Consider the following 22,607-nt stretch of genomic DNA (forward strand, 5'->3'; position numbering starts at 1 on the left):
ACTCTTGAAGACCAGTGAAGGAAAACTGCCATTTCTGGGACACTTTTGGTTAAGTAAACAAAAGAAAACTTTCAGAAGAGTGGTATCTCCAGCAACAGTGTCATCTTCACACAAATGGAGATTTACTCGGAGGCAATTTCTTCTCTCTGTTTTCTCAACTAAGGATAATTACCAAAGTATGTTATGCTGATGCATCATTTAGAATCTGTTTTCCTTCAAGTTTTATGGGATGCTGCTCATGTAGAAAAAAAAAATCTCTTTCATTGTGGCTAAGCCACTGTCATATTTTTAATGTCACAGTGACAGGATGATTCTATTAACATCTTTTGTAAATTCTGGGAAACAATTTCTTCCCACCCCCAGCTTCTTTCTACCAAATTTGAGGTAAAATTTCTTATTCTATTGACTGATCCTGCCATATGAATTTTATTCTGCCCGTTTCCTTCTTGTCAAACTTATCACTGTTTTCCTGAGTTGATTTCTCAGTGGCCAGGTATGTTAGCTGGCTTTTCATTGTTGTTACAAAATACTCCAGACAGTTCAGTTGGAAGGAGGGAACATTTATATTGGCTCAATTGCAAATGTTTCCATCCACCTTGGCTCTGTGAACTTAGGTCTGAGATGGCAAAGTACATTGTAGAAAGAGCAGCAGGGTGGAGGAGGCCCTACTTACCTCAGAAGCACCTCAGAAGCAGACACGGATAAACAAGAAGAAATTGGGGTCCTAATATCCCCTTCAGTAGCACATCCTGAATTACTTAACTCTTTGCAGTAGATACCACGTCTTCAAAGGTCTGCAGCTTCCCAGGTGTGCCAAGCTGAGGCCCAAAGCTGCATCCAGCATCTAGGCCTTTGGAGTCTATTCCACAGCTCTTGGTTGCAGGTTCTTTGTTTTGCTTCCAGAGTTTTGAGTTCATCTGTTCAATGCATCCTTTCAATGCAGTCTTACATCTTTGTAACATCCTCTTGCTCTTAGCTCAACCTCATAGCAAAGCTTTATTCATGACTTAGAAGATGGGTTCAAAGGCTGGAGAGATGACTCAGCAGTTAAGAGCTCTGACTGCTCTTCCAGAGGCTCTTGAGTTCAATTCCCAGCAACCACATGGTGGCTCACAACCATGTGTAATGGGATCTGATACCCTCTTCTGGTGTGTCTGAAGGGAGTGACAGTGTAGTCACATAAAATAAATAGATAAATCTTTTTTTTTTTTTTTTTTTTTAAAAATGGGTTCAATAAGCTACATTATACAGTTGAGTTTATATGGGTTTGTCCAGTATTTTAGGAATTGTATCAGGAATTCTGTGACTTGTGGATCATCTTATACTTGACAGCCTAGAAAATGGGGAAGACTGGGTGGGCAGCAGGAGACTGGTGACTCATCTTAACTCCCTGTGTCATATTTTCCTAATATGAAAATGTACGTTTTCCTTCTTATACTAGATTCAGAGTGGGGAAGAAGGGTGTTTAGTGAACAGCCATTTTGATGAGCTTAACAAATCAGGTCGCCCTTACATCAAACGGTGAATACCAGCTTCATGAGCAGAAAAAAAATATCAATAGCAGATGTTAAAAATCTTATTGATACCTTACTTATTGTTATAAATAGTAACATGTTGGAATACTTATGCAATCTAACAGGCTGACTTCAGGGAGATTTCCTTGGCTTGCTTACATAGACAACTAACTAGAACCTTAATCTTGGTGTTGTATGCTCCCGTGTGGTGTTTCGGTTCTTAATAATCAATAGAAGAACACCAATTCTTTTCAGGGGATTGTGATGATTTGGTTTTCCCCTCCAAATAGCAAAAGCACAGGTAAAATTAACTATCATTTATTTTCTCCTGGCTTCAGGATGGTAGTGGTTCGTGGGGGCCACCCACCTCTGGATCTTTGTGGCCATGGGATTTCTTTTTTTACAGACTTGACATAGGTTCAAACACATAGCTCACATCTAGGCCTGTGGTGACCTTTACAGTAACCATCAAATACACGGGCTCATCAAAGGATCATGTCTTTTCGTCTGTGTTTGTCCTATTCTGCCTTGGGACTTCTTTCACTTTATTAAAATTGGTACTTTGTTTGAACTGAAGGCAGCTGTTAGATTGCCGTACCCACTCAGTTTCTTTCTCTATCTCGGGTCTCCCTCTGACAACATTCAGTCATCTGTTGTTATGGGTATTGTTTAGCACACCACCTTCTGAAATGATTCCCTTGAAATTTCTCTGTGTTTTGGCTTTTCTTCCTTCAGAAAAATATTCTTTATTTCCTCAATTTGGTATGTTAAAACCCAAGTTGGTGCCTTCCTGTGTGTGTGTGTGTGTGTGTGTGTGTGTGTGTGTGTGTGTGAGTGTGTGTGTGTGTGTGATATCCTAAGGGTTTTGCCTGGAGATTTTTGAGATTTTACGTGATGTATTTTGACATAACAAAATATATATTAGATTAATGAGCATATGCATTAGATCCAGACAGACTTGATTTTAAAACCTGAGCAATAAGCAGTGGTGATACATGTCTTTAACCCAGTACTTTGGAGGCAGAGGCAGGCAGATCTCTGTGAGTTTGAGGCCAACCTGGTCTATGGAGTGAGTTCCAGAACAGCCAGGTCTACACAGAGAAACTCTGTCTCAAAAAACAAACTAACCAACCAAACCAAACAAGCTGTGCTACAAAGATTTACTTGTGTGACATTGAGTGACTCATTCTGAGCCTCTGCATCCTCACCTTAGAATATGAAGTGACAGGATTTGCCTTCAAAGGCCTGTACAGCGGATTGATGTTGGCAGTATATGCCCTCCCCAATGTGCTTTGGTTCTTCTGCCATTCCTGTGCCTATACGTGCCCTGGCATCATCATCTTGATTCCCTTCTGACTGGTGATGGCTGCCTTACCTACAGTGGAGTAGCGTCCTATCACCCCTCTACAGCATTAGTGAGACTAGTGATTTCACCAGTGACCTATACTGTAGGAGTTAAAATGCCCCAGCTTCTTTCTTAACCCCCTCCCTGGAATTAGCCTAGGTAGTTTATTTATCTTGTATCCCAAAGCTTCTGCAGTGGATTAATCTTTGAGGCCCACTGCAACAGCTGGCTTAGTAATGCATTTTTTTAATTGGCTATCTCCCCTCCCATATATCACCTCTCCATACTCCTCTCTGTGTCCCGGCACCTCCCATATAAATTACCTGCACTCCGTCCTTGGTTTAGCCTGTTTCTGGACAAACTCAGTTGAGATGCGGCCTGCAACCGTTGCACGGTGACTGTCATTGCCAGTTAGTCACAGTTTGCATGTTAATCAACCAAATAACACTTGATTTCTTCATAAGACACTGTCTATTCTGTACAGAGTCACGTTAGACCTCTTCATGTTTTGTTGGATGGCTTGGAGCTACTTCTGATGTAGAATACTGTCCTTCATCGTTGTTCCTGCAGGTGTCTAACAACCACCCACAGTTTGCCTTCTAGGGTACAAGTGGCTATTGATCATGTGAGATGTGGCTAGAGAAACCCAGGTGTTCTGTGAGCACAAAATACAGGGTGTCAAAGACCTATTATGAAACAAGAATATAAAGGAGCTCTTTTTTGAAATGCTAATCTTGTGGGTGTTAAATAAACTGTCACAAAGTTATCTTTACTTGTTTCTTTGACCTTTTTTAATGTACCTACTAGACAGTTTTAAATTAGAGAAAAACTATATCATGGATTAAACTTCTAAATTATAATGTAATTGTTAACTTATTAATACCTTAAGTTTCTATCATGTAGTGTTGCGCTAAGACTATCTCTGTCTTTCTTTCTTTCACTGTCAGTCATCTGCTATAGCCTGTGATATTATGTTTTTTATTTTAGGTTATATGTCACCACATCCATCTCCTTTGGGAGCCCCAGAGCACGTCTCCAGCCCTATATCTGGAGGAGGGCCAACCCCACCCCAGATGCCGCCGAGCCAGCCAGGGACACTCATCCCAGGAGATCTGCAGGCCATGAACCAGCCTAACAGAGGTCCCTCGCCTTTCAGTCCTGTACAGTTGCATCAGCTTCGAGCTCAGATTTTAGCTTACAAAATGTTGGCCAGGGGCCAGCCTCTCCCTGAAACTCTGCAGCTTGCAGTCCAGGGAAAAAGGACCTTGCCTGGCATGCAGCAGCAGCAACAGCAGCAGCAGCAGCAGCAGCAGCAGCAGCAGCAGCAACAGCAGCCCCAGCAGCAGCAACAGCAGCCCCAGCAGCCTCAGCAGCAGACACAGGCACAGCCTCAGCAGCAGCAGCAGCAGCCAGCGCTTGTTAACTACAATAGACCATCTGGTAGGTTAATACACAACCAAATGAATATCATTCTGGTCCAGCTTGCATAAGCAGCCTCTTGTACACAGAAGCACTAGGTTGATAGAAGCCATTGAGATTGGCTGAGATGCTTGGTTCTTGCTATAAAGAGTCCTAGAGCACTGATTGTTAATTGGAGACCCTCCTGCAAGCTGGGAACCTTGAGAGAAAACACATATACGCTAAGCACGTTCTCCTAAGATCCTGTATTCTCTTTTAAGAGGTACAAGGTTGCTTGAAAGCCCGTCGGTATATGCCAGGTTAGGAAGCCCTGTATCCTCTGCATCCAGCTATAGAACTCCCTGCTCAAATTGGCCCCCAACTGAGTCTTTCAATATTTGTTGATTTATTTATTTCCTACCCTTTTTGCTGGAATAACATGTATGCATTTGATGAGACCTGTTGTCAAAAGAAAATTATCAAATAAGAAAGCTGAAAATGTGGGAAAGTTTAAAAAAAAAAGGTCAGGGATGTAGAGCCCACAATAGCCCCCTGCAGTTACTGTGGCTGAGCTTCAAAGAGGACTTGAGTTTTCTGACAGAGCCACAAGGAGGTGGGGTCACGGATCTCATTCTCACCATTCAGAAGGAAGTTGCTTCCCAATTTCTCAGAGGACACAACGTCGTTCTGGCATGAGAATATAAAGTAGATCTCCCAGGTGTGGTTATCCTTCAAATTACAGTCATTCCTTGGTGTCTGAAGCAGATTGCTTCTAGGACCCCAGCGGATAGATACCAAGATCCGTTATGTCCAAGTCCCTTGCATGAAATGTGGTGAGGCATTTGCATTTAAACTATGCATATCCTTTCTGTGTACTTTATCATCTATAGATTATTTAAGAGAAATACCTACTACAATGTGAATGATATCGGAATGGTTGATACACTGTATTGTTTAAAGAATAATGACAAGAAAAAGAAGTCTATACCTGCTCAGTATGGATGCATTTTTGCCCCTAAGTATTTTTTATCTGTGGCGAGTTGAATTCACAGAGTTGGACTCACAGATATGGAAACCTGACTATCATTACATCATCATCATCATCATCATCATCATTATAAAAGGCTTTGGATGATAGAAACATTTGTAACATTTATTCATAGCAGGGTAACAGATCCACATGCTCTGTTTCTTAGACTCCTTGGGATAAGAATCGGAAGCTATGATTACATAACAGAGGTGGTTGATGTCCTCTGCATGGCCTTCTGGAGACATGGCTCTTTCATGTTGGTAGAACTCAGAGCTACAAGGGGCTTTAAAGTCTCTTCTGTGAAGCTTGCATTGCTAGTATGCCTCTCAAGATAGCTCCTGGTGAAGGTGCTTACCTGACAAGCCTAATGGACCCTGAGTTTCATCCCTAGAACCTACATAAAAATAGAAGGAGAAACGACTGCGGAGAGTTGTCTCCTGACCTGCTGTACATGCATGCTGTGGTACACATGACCCCTTTCCCTAATCATTCAATCAATCAATCAATCAATCAATCAATCAAGTGTTAAAAAAAAACCTAGGTAAATAGAGCTTATGGTTTAGCTATCAGGGCTTTATATAATAGAGATTATAATGTTCCCCAGATACAAATACCATCTCCTATGAATGACTTTCACTCATTTGGGTAAACTGATATAAGCTAATAACCATCAAAACAATGAATTTGGGATATTTGTCCTAAGTTTAGGAACTCGGGTAAGGAGAAAGGATTCTGATTAGTATATTTGATTTAAATGTTTTAATTTTCGAGTTAGTGTTTCTCTTCTGATAGATTTAGTTTCGAAAAACAGGGCTCAGGAAGGTGAACTCTTGTGGGTTGTAGGTTTGACATTAGAAATGAGTCTAGTGGCGGGGGTGGGGTGGGGTGGGGGGGGGGAGATGTGTCAGTGGGTAAGAGTGCTTGCAATGCAAGCAGCGTGATCTGAGTTCAAGTCCCTAGAACACGGGTGAAAATCAGGTGTGGTTGTGTGCGCCTGTAATCTGGGTGCTGTGGTGAGGGATTGATTGGTAGGGAGACAGGAAGATTGTTGGTGCTTGCTGGCCGCCAATTGGACTCTATATTCCGTTGGAGATCTCAAGGGGATGAGGCTGAGAATGTTAGAGTAGGTCACAGGACATCCATATTTTCCTTCTGACCTCCACCCCCACATACTTACTTATATACCTCACATATACACACACAAAATTCATAATTTTAATGGGTGTCTTAAGCCAGCTGTAGCATACAACTATCTAACCCCAGCACTTGGGAGGTAGATGTGGGAGGGTCGAAAGGTCACTCTCATATTCACTTATATCGTGAGTTTGAATCCCAGCATGAGATGTATGAAGCCCTGTCATAAAACTGAAGGCCAAAACAAAACCAGCAGAAATCTTTGTCTCATAGTTCTGAGGCTAGGACTTCTGACATTATTAGGATGTCAGCAAATTTATCATGTGGTGAGTCCCTGTTTTCTGGTTCATAGAAGGCACCTGTACTCTACTCTCCCACAATATAAGGGGTGAGTGAGGAAACTCTGTGGCCTCTTACATAGTCACTGGTCTTATTCATGAGAGCTTTTCCTCATGGCTTAATTTTCTCTACCTCCTAATAATAATCTACTTGGGGATTTAGATTCCAGCATAGGAATTTGGGGAGATACCAACATTTGGAATATAGAATGTGGTTTTTTCTTTCCTCCGTGTCTGTGTGTCTGTGTGTCTGTGTGTGTGTATGTGTGTGATTTTTTAAAAAGATTTATTTTATTTATATGAGTGCACTGTAGCTGTCTTCAGACACACCAGAAGGGAGCATTGGGTCCTATTACAGACGGTTGTGAGCCACCATGTGGTTGCTAGGAATTGAACTCAGGACCTCTAGAAGAGTGGTCATTGCTCTTAACCGCTGAGCCATTTCTCCAGCCTGTGTGTGTGATTTTTTTTAAGATAAGTTTTTTCTGTGAAGCCTCGGATAGCCTTGAACCTGTAGCCTTCTGCCTGACTCTGAATATGATAGGCATGCACCAGCACTATCAGTTTAGAATTGAGTTTTTAAAGAAAAAGATAATTTTATACCCAGATTTCTGGAGGGAGCCTTTTGATAGATGGAGGAACAAAACAGTATCATTGGAAAAGACACCCCAAACTCCACACAGGGAAATGACAAGTTGAACCTTCAGTAAAATTGTAAAGCTCTAAAACTAAAGCACTAGAGAATTTGGCCAAATAGAAGGAAAACTTGTCTGTAACTTAGACACTGAGACCCTGCTTGCTCACTGGTGCTCTGCCATGTCCCCACACATGTCCCCTCTGCCGCATGGAGGGCATTCAGATCCAGACCCTAGCAGTTGAGACCTGAGAGCTCATAATCTTGACTGTTTCCCCCAAAGGGCTCCTTCTTGACCCAAATCCTCCAGACTGGGGAAAGAATCTGCAGAGTGTGGGGGGAGGGTGTCTCAGCTCTTCACTCTTGTGCGTGAAGAGTGGAGATCATAGCTTCCTGGCACAACTTCTTTTCGGTCTTACTCCGGGCACACTGTTAACAGAACTGGTCATCTTTGCTTCCCACATCTTAGTGCATGGCTGGTTTTAACAACCAGGTTTTACGCAGAGGCCAGCTGGTTACATCAAGATTGCTGGCTCCTAGGCAGAGCGGAGGGAACAAAGTGAAGTTCCCAGGAGGTAACATTATGGGACTTTGTCATATGAGCATATTCCATGGTGCATGAAGTGTGTCTTGGGATATCCCCAAAGGCATTAGCAGCTTTTAAATGACCTCAGTTGAGCAGAGAAACATTCCACGGCATGAGAAAGTAGGATGCCGAATTCCTCATCTGAGAAGCCTTTCCACCAAATAATGGGAATAAATGAAGTAGTGAAATTTAAACAGTGAAGTGTATGTTACCTGAGTACATCCATGTAAGTAATACTTCATGTCAACTGAACCTAACCGTGCCTTAATTTTTCTGGGCCATTTCCACAAAGGGGGGTACCCTTCTTAATTATCTACCTCTTTGCCCGTTCCTGCCTCATCACATCCCTGTCAACAGAAGGACTTAATTTTATTACCCACTGCCCATGTCTTTTGTATGTCCCAGCTGTCATGCTTAGTAAGAAATGAAAATATTTGGTCAGATCATTGTTTTCTGGCCAAGTGGACAAGGAGGTTATGGGTGAAAGAGGAAAGGAAATATCTCTTTTTAATAGAGCAAGGTGTCCTTGCTGTAGCTGCAAGTGTTGATCCTGTAACACTTGTGCAGAAATCTAACATAGAAGGACAGACAACCTTATTGGATAAAAGCATTTTTAATAGACATTTTGAATAAACCTAAATAATGGAAGGATTTTTAAAAGTCAATATTAAACTATCCCTCTCCCCTTTAAAAAAGTGTATTTGCTTATAAACTCCCTGCCAATCTTCTAGGGAAAAAAAAATGACATTTTAGTACATGCACTTCTCAGGTAGTCACTTCCATTCTTCCGTCCCCTTTCCTAGTGTATTTAATGAACAAAGAGAACATCTTACAGTGCTGAGTTGGTCTTCCTCTCCCAAACCTACTCCAGAGCTAGAACTCACCGGAAGTGACATTATTCCACAGCCGGATGCCCTCCTATACACTGCGCATGTGTGCTGGAGGAGGCTGGGGTGGGGCAGTGGCAGAAGTGTTGGCCACTTCTCAAGCAGAGCCTTGGCCTTCCTCAAGTGGGCAACGCTCCAGATGAAGACACGTTTCTCGTTTCGATTTGATTCTCTTTTCCTTTTAGGGATTAAAACGGAATAACAATGGGAACTGAAAAAGTTGTGGTTTGGGGAAGGTGAGAGAACTGCCTCATAGTGGTAGAAAAAGAAAGTGGGTTTTTTGTTTTGTTTTGTTTCCTGCTCATCTTAATAAATGCTTGTGGTCTCCCTTGGGGGAGGAGGGTGCATCTGAAACTTTTTGGCATGCTCAGTTTAAATCTTCTTTAATTCATTTATTTTTTTCCCAACCTGTAGAAATCACTTACATTTCTCTTTAATGCAGAGTAGATTGGTGATTTGCATAATCATCCTGTGTGCTGAGTGGGAGCTGAGTGCTCAGAAATGCTATGCAGGTGAGGCAGAGGCGCAGGTGTTTTAGTGAGCGTGCTGCCTTGTTAGTTCATCTCAGATGGGCTGGGATTGGACCACTTTCTGGAGAGCCAGGCAGTACAGATTCTACTTTGGTTCCTAAGATAAGGGCTGAAGCAGATTGCATTTTGAACACTGACCATAAACCTAAATACTGGAGAGACAAGCTAAAAGTTCAATCTGTGTTCAGTTTGAAGGTGTGGAGAAAGGCCTTAGGTAGCTAACCACAAGTGTTTGGTGCACAGTGGGTGGTTTTTGTGGCCTGAGTCCAGTGCTCTCTGTAAGCGTCCCTGCAGGACAGGCACAGAGCTGAGTAGATGAGGCACACATCCTGACTCTAAGTACAGGAAGCTACATTGAGTTTCCCGGTCTCTGTAAATCAATGTATTTATACAGTCAGTCATCGAGGAGAAAACAGACCCACACAGTAAATAAATCTGGGTTTAGTTAGGAAATAGAATTTTCTCCTAAGTAGCCCTGATAACAGCTGGCGGGGGACACCCAGCAAGTCCACTGACCCTAGGAGCTTCTGAGCTGGGTTGTGTGAAACTGCAGACATGTTTTGAAATTTGGCCCAGAAAATAGCTCCTCAAGTTGCCAGCTAATATGGTACCCAAATTCTGGAAGTGCTTTCTTTTGTCATGGAACGGTTTTCTGTTATGTGGCATGCAGTGATTAGATTTTACTCTTTGTCCTTGATCAATAAAGACGAAAAAGTTGAGCTTGTAGTCAATCTTACTGAAACCTCATGACCACTCTATGAGAGAGGTATTATCATTATCCCCATTCTGCAAACGATGAAACAGACACAGAACTTGGTAACTTGGTCAGTTTCACACAGCCAGTGGGGTAATAGAGCTAAGGAAATATTTTTTTTTCTTTTTGGGGTGGGGGAGGGTAACCTTATGTTATTTTTTCTTAGAGTTCTTTTGTTTTATTTGATGAATGTTTGGTCTGCGTGTATGTGTGTTCATCATGTATGTGCCTGGTGCCTGAGGAGGTCAGAAGAGAGGTCAGATCCCCTGGAACTGGAGTTACAGATGGTTGTGAGCTACCATGTGGGTACTGGGAATTGAACCTGGATCCTCTGCAAGAACAAATGCTCTCCTGCCCCTACTAGTGCTCTTAAGTTAGACATTGGAATATGTAAGTCTATGTAGGTTTCTGTTTCTCAATATTAAGGATGAGTCCACCAGATTAAAATGTAATAGAATAAGGCTAACCAGGCATATCAACCTTATTGTGGAGCTACACAGACCAAAAAAAAAAAAAAAAAGATCAGCTAACAGTACCTTTTTTTAAAAATCAAATCCTGCCTTTATACTTGTAGGTAGTCTGTCTATGAAGAGGGTTGGTAGTAGTGATAAGGACTGCAACCAGTGAGTGTGTACCAGTGCTGGACTCACCAGTGAGTGTGTACTGGTGCTGGACTCACCAGTGAGTGTGTACTGGTGCTGGGTTCATGGGATGTTTTTATCTTTTGAACTTAGAAAAGAGGGGAAATACTTTGAGAATGAAATTTACCGTAATCATTGTGATACCTACCAGATTTTCTTCTCCTAGAAAGTGTTTGTCCTTTGAGAGTCTGACTCTAGTAAGCTCAGTGTTTAGCATGCTAAGACCACGGCTCTTAATCTAGTTAATTCTACTTGCTCAGTGGGTAAGAGCCCTTTGCCACCAAGTCTGAAGATTGAATTTGATTCCCAGAACCCACACGGTGGAAGGAGGGAACTGACTCCTGCAAGCTGGCTTCTGATGTCCATGCATGCACTTTGGATGCATGCCCTCCCCCAAATAAATAAATGTAATTAAAAATTAAAAAAAAAAAAAGCCAAATGCTAGAAATCTATATCTTCTGTCATTTGACTAGTCATACATAAGACAATGCCAAGGAAAGCACATTCTTTAAAGACCTCTCCGGAAAGTTGTCCTAAAACCTATTGCTTAACAAACCCGAGCTTTAATTGCTTTTTAAAATATGGATGAAAAAAGTTCTAAATAAAATATGTAATGAAGATCTATGTATTTTGTAAAAGACCTCCCATTCAGAAAACAAAAAATTTAGTTGAGAAAACAGCTTTATATGATGACACATCCTAGACATAAAAATAAAGAGCCATATATTTCACCTCAGAACTTTTTTTAATCAATCCCCAAGAATACCAGGACTATAAATTAGCTTAAGGAAAAACTTTAGCAGAGCAGTGGTGGCACACGCCTTTAATCCCAGCACACAGGAGGCAATACAGAACCTGGTTCCAGAACAGCCAAGGGTATACACAGAGACCCAGGGGGAGGGGTGGGAGACAAAGAAAAAAAACTATCTAGATCTATATTGTTTGGGAAATTTTACCTAAATTTTGGAAGAGATAGAGGTACCTGTACATAACACACACACACACACACACACACACACACACAGAGAGAGAGAGAGAGATACACGCGCACGCATGCACTGAAGCTTCCCCAAGCCCTTTGTACTAATCCTTCACATTCCTCATGTCACACAGTGTTTGCTTATGGCTTTCTCTGGATTGTCATTGATGTCCTCTAAATGGCATTTGTCAGAAGTTGAAGAAACCTGTTCCATTTTCCACAATTCGTGCCTTTGTGTGGTCAATTATTGCGCCTCTCTGAAGTTTTGGACTATGATTTCTGTGCTTAATGGCTTTATTTTTTTTTTTCTAAGGAAGGGTATAAGGAATACTTGGATGAATTCTGCTTGTGGTTTTAGCATCTGCTGACTGGGAGTCTTTTTTTTTTTTTTTTTTAATTACTAATGCATCTGGTACCTTCAGTAATTGTATTCAGTTTGAAGGAACCTGGGAACTCACCTGGGGGAGAGTTGAAGCCCTTCTTATTTTAGATTTGTATCTAGCAGTTAATTGAAATTCCCAAAACTTAATGTAGAAAAATGGCTGAAACTGAATTCAACAATACTTAAAGATTGGTCCTGTTGCTTAGGAACAGGGTCCCCTATAGCCCAGGTTGGCCACCAACTCTTGAGTTCAACTCTTTTTTTTTTTTTTTTTTTCTTTTTTATAAGAATGTATTTATTTATTTTGTGTAAGTACACTGTAGCTGTCTTCAGACACCCATATGAGGGCATCAGATCTCATTATGGATGGTTGTGAGCCACCATGTGGTTGCTGGGATTTGAACTCATGACCTCTGGAAGAGCAGTCAGTGCTCTTAACCACTGAGCCATCTCACCAGCCCCCTTGAGTTCAACTCTTAGCTCTGCTTCTGAAGTGCTTACAGGTCTCTGCCACCATGCTAAGCTTCAGGGATAGGCTAAAGATTGTATGCCGTCATCTGGTAAAAAGGCTTTCTTGAACCTTAATATTTGCTAAGTTTTATTAAGGGAAACGAGCATATTTTACCCTTAATGTTGAGTAGTTTTAGAAATACTTTACTACTGTGTCATTAAAGTAAGATTTACTCCCGGGGATTGACTATAACTAAGCCGAAAGTCAGCTTTCAGAATGCTATGGAAATGCACCTCTTCTAGTTCCCAGCAGACCAGTTCTTTTAGCCCTAGGCACTGGATTGCAGGAATGTATCAACAGTTTGCAAAGTGAGTCCTTGGGACCATACCCATGCACCTGATTGTTGTAGAACTCTTTCTTTTTTTGAAGTTTGAATCCACCTGTGATTCTTAAAACAACAACAACCCCACTGCAGAATGTGGCATTAAAAGACAGCTTGTCATTTCCTTGATTTATTATAACTAGGAGTCATATATATATATATATATATATATATATATATATATATATATATATATCATGTATATATGTATATACATACATATACACACACACACTCTCATATTTGACAATATTCATTAGTACATGCCATTTCCCTGTGGAGTACATGCTAGGCCACTTTTTCTCTTTCACCCTTGCCCTTCATTTCCTTCCTTTCTTTGTACCCTTCATTAGTCAGCTCTTGAGTTTAAGACCCTGGCAGCCTCCTCCGACCCGGTGGTTGATGGGTAGAGGAGAGATAGGCATAGTCAGCAGGGATCCTTTCTTCTGTTCTGTCCTGCCTATGTCCCTCTTGTCTCACAGGCCCTGGGCAGGAGCTGCTGCTGAGTGGCCAGAGCACCCCACAGAAGCTGTCAGCACCAGCACCCAGCGGCCGACCTTCACCCGCACCCCCTGCGGCCGCACAGCCCACGGCCACAGCGGTGCCAGGGCCCTCCGTGCAGCAGCCCGCCCCAGGACAGCCGTCTCCGGTCCTGCAGCTGCAACAGAAGCAGAGTCGTATCAGCCCCATCCAGAAACCGCAAGGCCTGGACCCTGTGGAGATCCTGCAGGAACGAGAGTACAGGTAGGTACCTGCCAGGCCATTCCCAGGGCCAGGGACTGACACACCTCATGGGACAGTGTCCTCATGGGAACACTGGGAGTGGTGAAGAGAGGTCAGAGAGGACTTATGTTGTGACTGTGGTTTCAGAACAGTTGTAGAGAAAGTTCACATACTGTTGAGTCTGTCCTTAAGTGTTGCTGAGTAGGACAGACTGTGACTTTTTCTCAGATCAAAAACCCAGCCCAGAGTTCCTGAATCTCAGGGCACGTCGCCTCACACTATGATTATGAGATTGTCCGTTTTGTGTTCTGGAACAACTGATGACTTAGTCATGTTGAGTATGTTGTCTGGGTTCATCCTTCAGAACTCTGGTCCACCTCATGGTACTGAAAAGCATACTGCGTAGTACAATGTGTTCTGTGTTTTAACTCACCCATGGTTTAATCTAGAGCTTGGCCCAGGTTTAGGGATAAGCCTTAGGTATCTGTCTTCAAATGGGATCCTTAGTTAAACCCCTAATCCAGGCACTAGTCACCTGATTTGACACAGTTGTATCTAAATTACGCATTGGCAAACTTTTCCTGCAAAGGACCAGATGGAAAACATCTAATGTTTTACAGGGCCATATGTCTTAGACACAGATAGTCAGCTCTGTCCTTTTTTTTGTGGGAAAACACCAATAGACGGTGGTATCTTGGCTTTGTTCCAGGAAAACTTTATTTAGAAAAGCAACTAAGGACAAGACTTGGCCCACAGACGTTACTTAGCAGACCCTTCAAGTAAATGGTTAGCTACCATGAATAACGGAGTGTAGTAAGAGTTAAGCCGAAGCAAAACTAAGGTCTTGAGTTCTGTGGCCTGCCTGGAAGCATGCTCTGCAGGAAAAGCTGTTGTCTTGGGCAGGTTACATCATTTTTCTGTGACTTATATGATAAAAATATTATAGTCTTTTCGTCATTGAGTTGGGAAAAGTAATGTGTTCTCTAAGCTTTCAGTAATATTGGTGTGAATTATTTTCCCAGTATTACTTGAATTAAATGGAAAGTAGATGGGAAAGCTTACAGAGAATGTTAGCCAGGAAGCAGTGTTTGGGTTTTCTTTAAAAGTGTTATCTTAATCTTTATTAAAACCCACATAGCTTGTTCCAAACTAAATAAAACGTAACTGGTTTGTGGAGTTGTTTTGGAGACATCCCAGTGACCAGGTATTAGATGTGGATCACCTTTTGGAGTGGAAGCATGACTTCATTTTCTCATTTCTTCTGCTAATTATCATTGGGAGCATTTCTTCTGTCGTTCCCAGCTTGTCATGTGTCCTGAGCATCAGGGCCAAGCACTTATCAGTGACAGGAAAAACTAGTGTACCATAAAGTCAAACATTAGGAAACCCAGGGCAGAAAAACTCATCAGATGCAATATCTTCTTTATGTTATTGAGTAAAAGAAGTCATAAGTAGTTGTTGGGGAGGGGCCAGTTATAAGAAAGAGTAGAATTATGTATGTGTATGCGTGCATTGTGCGTGTGTGCATGCATGTCCACATGTATGTGGATAAACTGCTTTGTGGACTCCTAAACTTGTTTCGTCATTGTTGCCAGGATTTTAATGACAGGGCTCTCCTATAATCTCCTTTTAATGCCGTTTTAAAAAGCGTGAGTTTGAATGGATTGTCTTCCAAAATATTAAATAGTACTATTTAGCCTATTTCAATGTACAAACATTTTGTGACTTATATGATCTTCTTAATTAAATTTTATTGCATGTATTCACTTATTTGTTTGTTTGTTTATTTATGGTACATCTGAGCTACTTCACATGTGTGGAAGTCAGACAACAACCTGTGGGAGTTGGTTTTTTTTTTAAATTCCATTATGTGGTTTCTGGAGATTAAGCCCATGGTTGTAAGTTTGGTAGCAACTGAGCCATTTCACTAACCCCATTCTCTTATTTTAATAAAAATGATGTCTACTAGTATCCTTTAAACTGTGGTACAGGGTGATGTGTCCCTATAATCTCAGCATATGGAAGTCTATGGCATGAGAACCATGAAACCAAGACCGGTTTAGAGTACATAGTGAGACCCTACCTCAAAAAACAAAGCAACTCTAAGTCAAGTGCATATCAGAATGTAGCTGGCGAGTCGCTTTTCATATTGTTATTTGATAAATGTGTCCACCTTGGTAAAGCTGAAGCCGTATGGTTTGGGGATTGCCAAAAGCCTGGTGGGACCTTTGGCCGGAGTCTCCCCATGGCCATCTGGGGAAGAACAAACTTGTGCTGGCAGCATTTCAGGGGCATGCCTTATCTTGTTTAGTTGTGGAACAATAGCTGACTTCTGCCTGCATAAAGACACATTGTTCAACCACAGAGATTAAGTTTATCATTGAAGGGGTTACATTAGTCTCTTACATACTCATAAAAGGCAGTTATGAGAATCTTTCTCTCCTGCTCCCTTCGATGGGCTACCTACCTCACCAGACTCTGCCTGGCCTCTGCACCCCCTCACCTGGCTGAGGATTTGAGTAAGGTCCTAACCTTTCTCTTTGGGGATTTCATGGGCTCCAATGAAGCAAAATATCATGCAACAGAAACCCCACAACAGATGTTCATTTTGTTGGCTACAGTCCTTGTCTACAAAAATTGGAAGGAAATTATTAGGAAGTTACATTTCTTTAAGCCAGTTGGCTGCTCTTCCTGGTTTGCCATAAACTCAGAATTTCTTTTCTTTCTTTCTTTTTTTTTTTTTTTTTTTGCAGCTTAAGTGAGCTTCTGCCTACATACACTCTGCCTGGCCTCAGATCTCTGCAGCCCTGGGCTTGGAAACATTTATCTCCTTTTTTATTTTTGGGTCATTTGCTTTCAACTCTCTTATCATTTTTAATGGAAATTTATTCTTCTTTCTTTGGTGTCAGACAGTTTTGCCTGCTGCACTAGCCCCCTACCCCCCATCTTTGGGCATGAGTTCTTGACTCTTAACTATAGCCAACTTCCTTTCTTTTCATAGTCAATCAAAGAGTACTTCAGGAATTTGCACACTGACATGTAAACTAGGTCCGGGTAATCAAATGTTTGCATGGAGGATTCGTGTCAGGCTTAGAAGGGTTTATTTGAGAAAGGCAGTTTTGAATTACATCAGGCCTCTGGTCTCAAAACAGAATTGAGTGTAGAAAGGGTTAGGGGACACTCTGTGTGTGTGTGTGTGTGTGTGTGTGTGTGTGTGTATTTCCTTGTCTTGCCCTCATCACCATCACAACCCTAGAAACTCCTTTTCAGGAATTACCAATAGCCACTGTGCCAGAAGAGCCACCGAAAGTCACACACGTTCCCTTTCTCTCACCCTCGCTCTGTAAAGTGTCACTCAGCTTCTTGAAGGGACAAAATGTACCAGTGTCATTTTCTGTTCAAATAACTCTCCTACGGGAATCATAAACTTCTCCCCTGGACCTGAACAAATATCTGTTGCCTTTAATGGAGCTCTTTTCCTTGGCAGAACAGTAACCCCTCTTGATTTACTCTTCAGTCTGTATGAAAAACCCGAGTGACCTAATTCTGCTTCAATTTTCTGTGCTCGTGAGGACACTAAATGAGCCTCCTGCAGTCAGGCAGGATTACATCTTGCTGTTGTTTTGGGAAGTTTAGAATCCTGACTCTCTTTATCAGACTTCCTGCTGAATCCCATTGATGGGAAGATGAAATTGTCCAAGGAGAGGAGCATTATTTAAAATGAAGATTTCTATTAAGCGCGACAACAGAGATAGGAGTTGACTGTCACCCCCTCCCCCACCCCTCCCCACCCTCACAACTTTGCCACCTACCCTGAGTGCCTTGTGTGCCACCAGGAGCGCATATCATTTTGCTGTAAAGTCTCCCACTCTTCTCTTGAGTTTGTACTTTGTTCTTCGTGCCTTTCTCCGGGGGGGGGGGGATTTTGAGATGCACTAATAAATCACCTCTCCTTTGGAGAAGCAGCCATGACAGGGTGAAGCAACAGGGAGACATGAACCCTCAGCTCCTACCTGCTGCAGCAACCCAGGCATCCACACTCTATTACTGTAAGCCCCCAACTCCTGACCTCCTCACTTCCCTCTTTTCCCTCCAACCTTTCCACCCAGTTCAGTGAGGGTTTGTCTCAGCACAATCACCCCAAGTGTCCCGTGGTCACACTTCGTCCTAGAGCCTATCCTTTGGAAGATGGAGGCAGAAGCCACCATCCCTTGAGTTCAGTGACTGGCCCACCGTGGTATCCTGAACCAGAATACACAGGGAAGTTTAAGTTCCAGGATACTCCAGTAGGCAAAGAACATACGGAGTGAGTCTAGAACCAAGGAGGTAGTGAAATACAATCGTAGGTGATACCATCTTCCGTCGCTCCAATAGCTAACTCCCTTTACTGTGGTCTTGATAACAAGACTACAAAACAGAGTGGTTTTAAAGGTTAAAAACTTGTTTTAGTCTTTTATTCCCCCCACTAAGTGTTTTGTTTTCTCTTCATATGTTCAATGTTTAGATGTAGCTTTGCTTGCCTATTTGGACACTTGGGGCTACATAGATAGATGGGGAAAACCATTCGGATAACAATAATCCATATAATGTAGCTTTGGGTTTTGGATTCCTCCATGTCTGGCTCTGTGATGTCAACATGTTTCTTCAGTTTTTCTCATTAGTAACATGGGACCACTGAAGCATTTATTTATGTGTGTTTCTGTGTGTGTGTGTGTGTGTGTGTGTGTGTGCGCGCGTGCACGCGTGCGTTGGGAATTAAAAATTGCTCATTAAATGCACTTAGTGCCAGTAGAATTTACTAGGTTAATTCATTACTACTCTTATTAACATCTCTCTTTCATTCCTATTCTCAAACAGTTCCATCCCAAACCTGGGGAGGGGCTTAGTCTAAAACTAGATTTCAGTGGTGTGTATTTTTAAAAGGAAGGTTTGAAACCGGCTTATGTGTGCCCGAACCATAGCAGCCAGAGGCCATAGCAGCCAGAGGCTGAGGAGAGCTGTCTTGTATTCTGTAGTCTGCCTTCATTAGGAGGAAGTACTTGCAATTATATTTTTGACGGTGTCTAAAATGTGAGCCCCCAGCATCCTTTTCAGGAAGTACTCTTAACTGCTGCCCCTGATTTTTGCAGATCCCCAGCTTGCTTTCTTTCCTCAAACAAGCACCGCACAGAGGAAGTGGCTGTGGTTGGCAGGGCTCTCGGAATGTCTCAGCTGGCTGACTTCTGTGGCCTCAGTTCCTAAAGCTGTGCTTGCCACCCAGCTTTAGCGACTGGAGTCACTGTTGTCTCAGCACAGAAGGAAGAACTGTGGCCTTGGCCCTGTACAACGGCAGGCTGGGAGTTGGGCAGCTAGCCAGACTGCCTCTGCATTCTCTCTTGTGTTGAGAGCAGGCAGGGACTTCTGATCCCCTTCACACCTCCCTCTCCCCCTCCTTCTTGATATAGTATGAAGTTTCTTTCCCTGTCTTAGAGAGAAGCTACAGAGAAGTTCATGGTGTGTTGAGTAGTATGAAGCATATATCTTCAGGAATTCAAAGGGGGCCTTTTCTTGATGAGCTTTTGAAAACCCCATTGGGGCTCCATTGAGATAGCTGGGCAGGTAAAGGTGTCCACTGTCTTGAATCCTGAAATGCATGTGAGAACTTATATTTATGAGCTGTCTTTTTTTGTCCATATATGCACTATGGTATGCACATCCCCTTCTCCAATAAATAAATAACTGTAAACATTTTTTTTTTACAAAAAGAAAACCTAGTTGAGTGTCAGAAATCCACTGTCAGTATGTGGAATATAATTTACCGTGAACCCAAGCTTAAGGCATTGTTGATCATAGAGAATGAAATCGTAATACAGATCTCCATCCGCCCCCACCCCTCGTTCTTATTCCCTTCTAGACTCCAGGCTCGCATAGCTCATAGGATACAAGAACTGGAAAGTCTGCCTGGCTCCTTGCCACCAGATTTACGAACCAAAGCAACCGTGGAACTGAAAGCACTTCGCTTACTCAACTTCCAACGTCAGGTAATACCTTTTCCCCAGCGAACCCATGATGTGGGAAATCAATGTGATTGTTCCTAAGGTGTGACCTGTGAGCTCCCTCCAGTCTACTTGATATTGTTGTAAAGCTAGGAACTTAGTGAGATAGTGCATCTTCAGACTGACAGCTCATGGCTGAGGGTAATGAGTATGAACTGCTTATTATTGTTTCCCCCTTCTGTATGTGCTGTGATGTACAAAATCAGTTATCGAACTCTGGTACCCTGGATGAAAACCATGACAACAGATTGTGGAGATCTGTGTCTTGTCTTCATGACTCCAAGGAAAACCACAGAGGTGGTAGATTGTATTCCTGGTAAACCCAAATATACAAAGGTAGCCATGATTCCAGAAATAGAAAATATGATAGTCTTGTTCCTAATCACTAGCCCGTGTTTGTAGAAACAAACAAACAAAAAACTCCCAATGTCTTGTACCTTAACTATTCAACAAAATTTAACTTGGGGGTGCTTGGCCACATCAGAGTTACAGGTTGACTAATAAGGAGTTACTGTCTCCTAGAACTCACTATTGAGATCTGGCATAATGATCTATTTTTCTGATTTCTAAATTAGTAGGTGTGTAATGGGATGAAGTCGAGCTAATTTTCCCTTGGCTGAGTTTTGTCAGAGGGTGCTGGTCCCCCATCCACAGATTGCCTGTCTGAGCCCAGGGGGACAAGGAGCCCCTCTTCTGTCAGATGGGTTGTCCTAAAGTGTGGGGCATGCAGAATGAACCGTTAATGAGTAAGCACAGTCTGGAAGTATTGAATTCAGTCTGTTGGAGGATCTGATTGAAGTCACAAAGGCACCTCTTTTGCTACCATCTACGAACTGGAATTCACATTTGACTTCCTGGGTGTCACATGATAGAAGGGTATCTGGGGGGTTATCTGGCTAGGGTTTTGAGAAAGCACAAATCAGGTTTCATTTAAAACAAAGGAGGAAAAGAAAAAGACTCCAGGTTCCACTGCATCTTAATTAGAGGAACCTTTTTCATAGAAGTGAATACAATTTTGGACACAGGCTTAGTAAATGAGTATTACTGGCACGTGTTCTTAAGTTTGAGACATGAATCTCTCGCCTCGAGTCCTGCTGGTCCTTAGCTTTCGTTTGATATTGTCTGTTATCTACAAAGTTTCCTGGATAGATGTGACTGATGCTAATTTCAGGTTCAATTGAAAGATCATTGTAATGTGGACCCCCAAGTTCCCACTGCCTACCAGCATATAATATGTAATATAATATATAATATGTTATATGATTATAATGTAAAACAAGTCCATGGCACGGTATAAAATTTCAATACTAAAGAATGATCATTTTTGGAGAAGAAGAAAACCCAGACGGATATTCTTATTATTTATTTGAAGCTGTGAATTTACATTGTTGGTGTTACTGTTGTTACTTGGAACGTGAATGGACGGCAACACTCTTGTTCTTCTTGTAGATCAGCAAGAGAATGGTAATATGACAGTTAGAAAAATTAAAAAACTTACTGACTGAGCAATGCCATTACAATAATTAAATGGAGTGAATAACTTTATTTCAAACCTAGCATAGCATCCTCATATTTTTTACTGTTATAATTGTATAATTGTTTTTATGTGAATTATGTGGAAAGAAGATTTAGATTGTCCTTAAAATTACCATGTAAAATTGCTACAATTTCCAGTTCTTGGCTTTTAGTAATTGACCAACTGCAATTGGATTGAGAAACTTGCATCAAATCGTCTTTCTGTTCCATTGAGTTGAAATTCTAGCAGCTCAGGGTTCGGGGACTGGCTTGTGTTTAGGGGATTCTCTAACTACCACTCTCCTCCTGATAGCTGAGACAGGAGGTGGTTGCCTGCATGCGAAGGGACACCACCCTGGAGACGGCCCTCAACTCCAAAGCATACAAGCGGAGCAAGCGCCAGACCCTGCGCGAGGCGCGCATGACAGAGAAACTGGAGAAGCAGCAGAAGATAGAGCAGGAGAGGAAACGCCGCCAGAAGCACCAGGTCCTTTGACCTTTGCATGTTCTTCCGGGTCAGAGGTGGCTCGTGGGGTCAGTGGTCAGGGTCAGGATGTTTGCAAAGTTGGCACAGGGGAGAGAGGGTGGGGGTGGATCATAGAACAGAAAGGTGACTTGGAGTTTATGTAATACAGAGGCATCATTTGGGGATCGGAAAGTACCCTGCTTTGCTTTTTTAGTTGCTGTGATAAAACACGGACAAAACAACCTGGAGAGGAAAGGGTTTATTTATTTGACTTGTAGGTTATAGTTTATTGCTGGCGGAAGTCATGGCAGGAACAGAAGCAGAGACCACAGAACCCTGCTTACTGACTTGCTCTAGAACATGTTCATTTGCTGTCTTATACAAACCAGGACCAGCTGCCCAGGGTGATCCCACCCACAATGAGTTAAGCCCTCCCACATCCATCAAGAAAATGCCCCACAAACATGTTCACTGGCCAGAGGGTGGCAGTTCCTTAACGGAGGTTCCCTTCTCACCAAATGACTATAGTTAGTGTCACATTAGGTCAAGACAATGAGTGACCTGCTCACGGGCTGTAGAAAGATAAAGCTGGGGACCCAGCTTTCTTGGAACCCAATCAGTTGTGGTCAGTGGAGGTTGTGCTAACAAAATGCCAGACTGGGTAGTGCAGCAACAATAGCAGTTTGTTTCTCCAGAGATCTGGAGGCTGGAAGGCCAACTCTGCATAGCAACGTGGTCACCTTGGGGTGATGCCTTCTTCCAGGCTTGCAGGTGGCCAACTTCTTGTGCTCTCACAAGGCAGGGAATAGAAAGAAGAAAATTCTCTGGGTTCTCTTTCTTAGGCTTCCATCTACTTCATGATTATATTACGTGAGGGCTTATG

General features: G+C 42.4%; 1 protein-coding gene across 9 annotated transcripts in view; it reads left to right on the forward strand.

Moving 5' to 3' along the window:
- The window catches only part of Smarca2 (SWI/SNF related BAF chromatin remodeling complex subunit ATPase 2), a 170,740-nt gene that overhangs the window by 21,410 nt on the left and 126,723 nt on the right, over nucleotides 1-22,607 (forward strand). For all 9 annotated transcript variants that reach the window (XR_004606220.2, XM_034496038.2, XM_034496191.2 and 6 more), the window contains exons 4-7: nucleotides 3,847-4,299; nucleotides 13,468-13,729; nucleotides 19,602-19,728; nucleotides 21,572-21,745. Coding sequence is in view for 8 of the 9 variants with exons in the window: in XM_034496038.2 (XP_034351929.1) it covers nucleotides 3,847-4,299; nucleotides 13,468-13,729; nucleotides 19,602-19,728; nucleotides 21,572-21,745 (1,016 nt within the window). In the remaining variant the exon portion in view is untranslated. The remainder of the gene's footprint in view (nucleotides 1-3,846; nucleotides 4,300-13,467; nucleotides 13,730-19,601; nucleotides 19,729-21,571; nucleotides 21,746-22,607) is intronic.

The sequence above is a fragment of the Arvicanthis niloticus genome, chromosome 1 (genome assembly GCF_011762505.2).
Source record: "Arvicanthis niloticus isolate mArvNil1 chromosome 1, mArvNil1.pat.X, whole genome shotgun sequence".
Taxonomy (NCBI): domain Eukaryota; kingdom Metazoa; phylum Chordata; class Mammalia; order Rodentia; family Muridae; genus Arvicanthis; species Arvicanthis niloticus.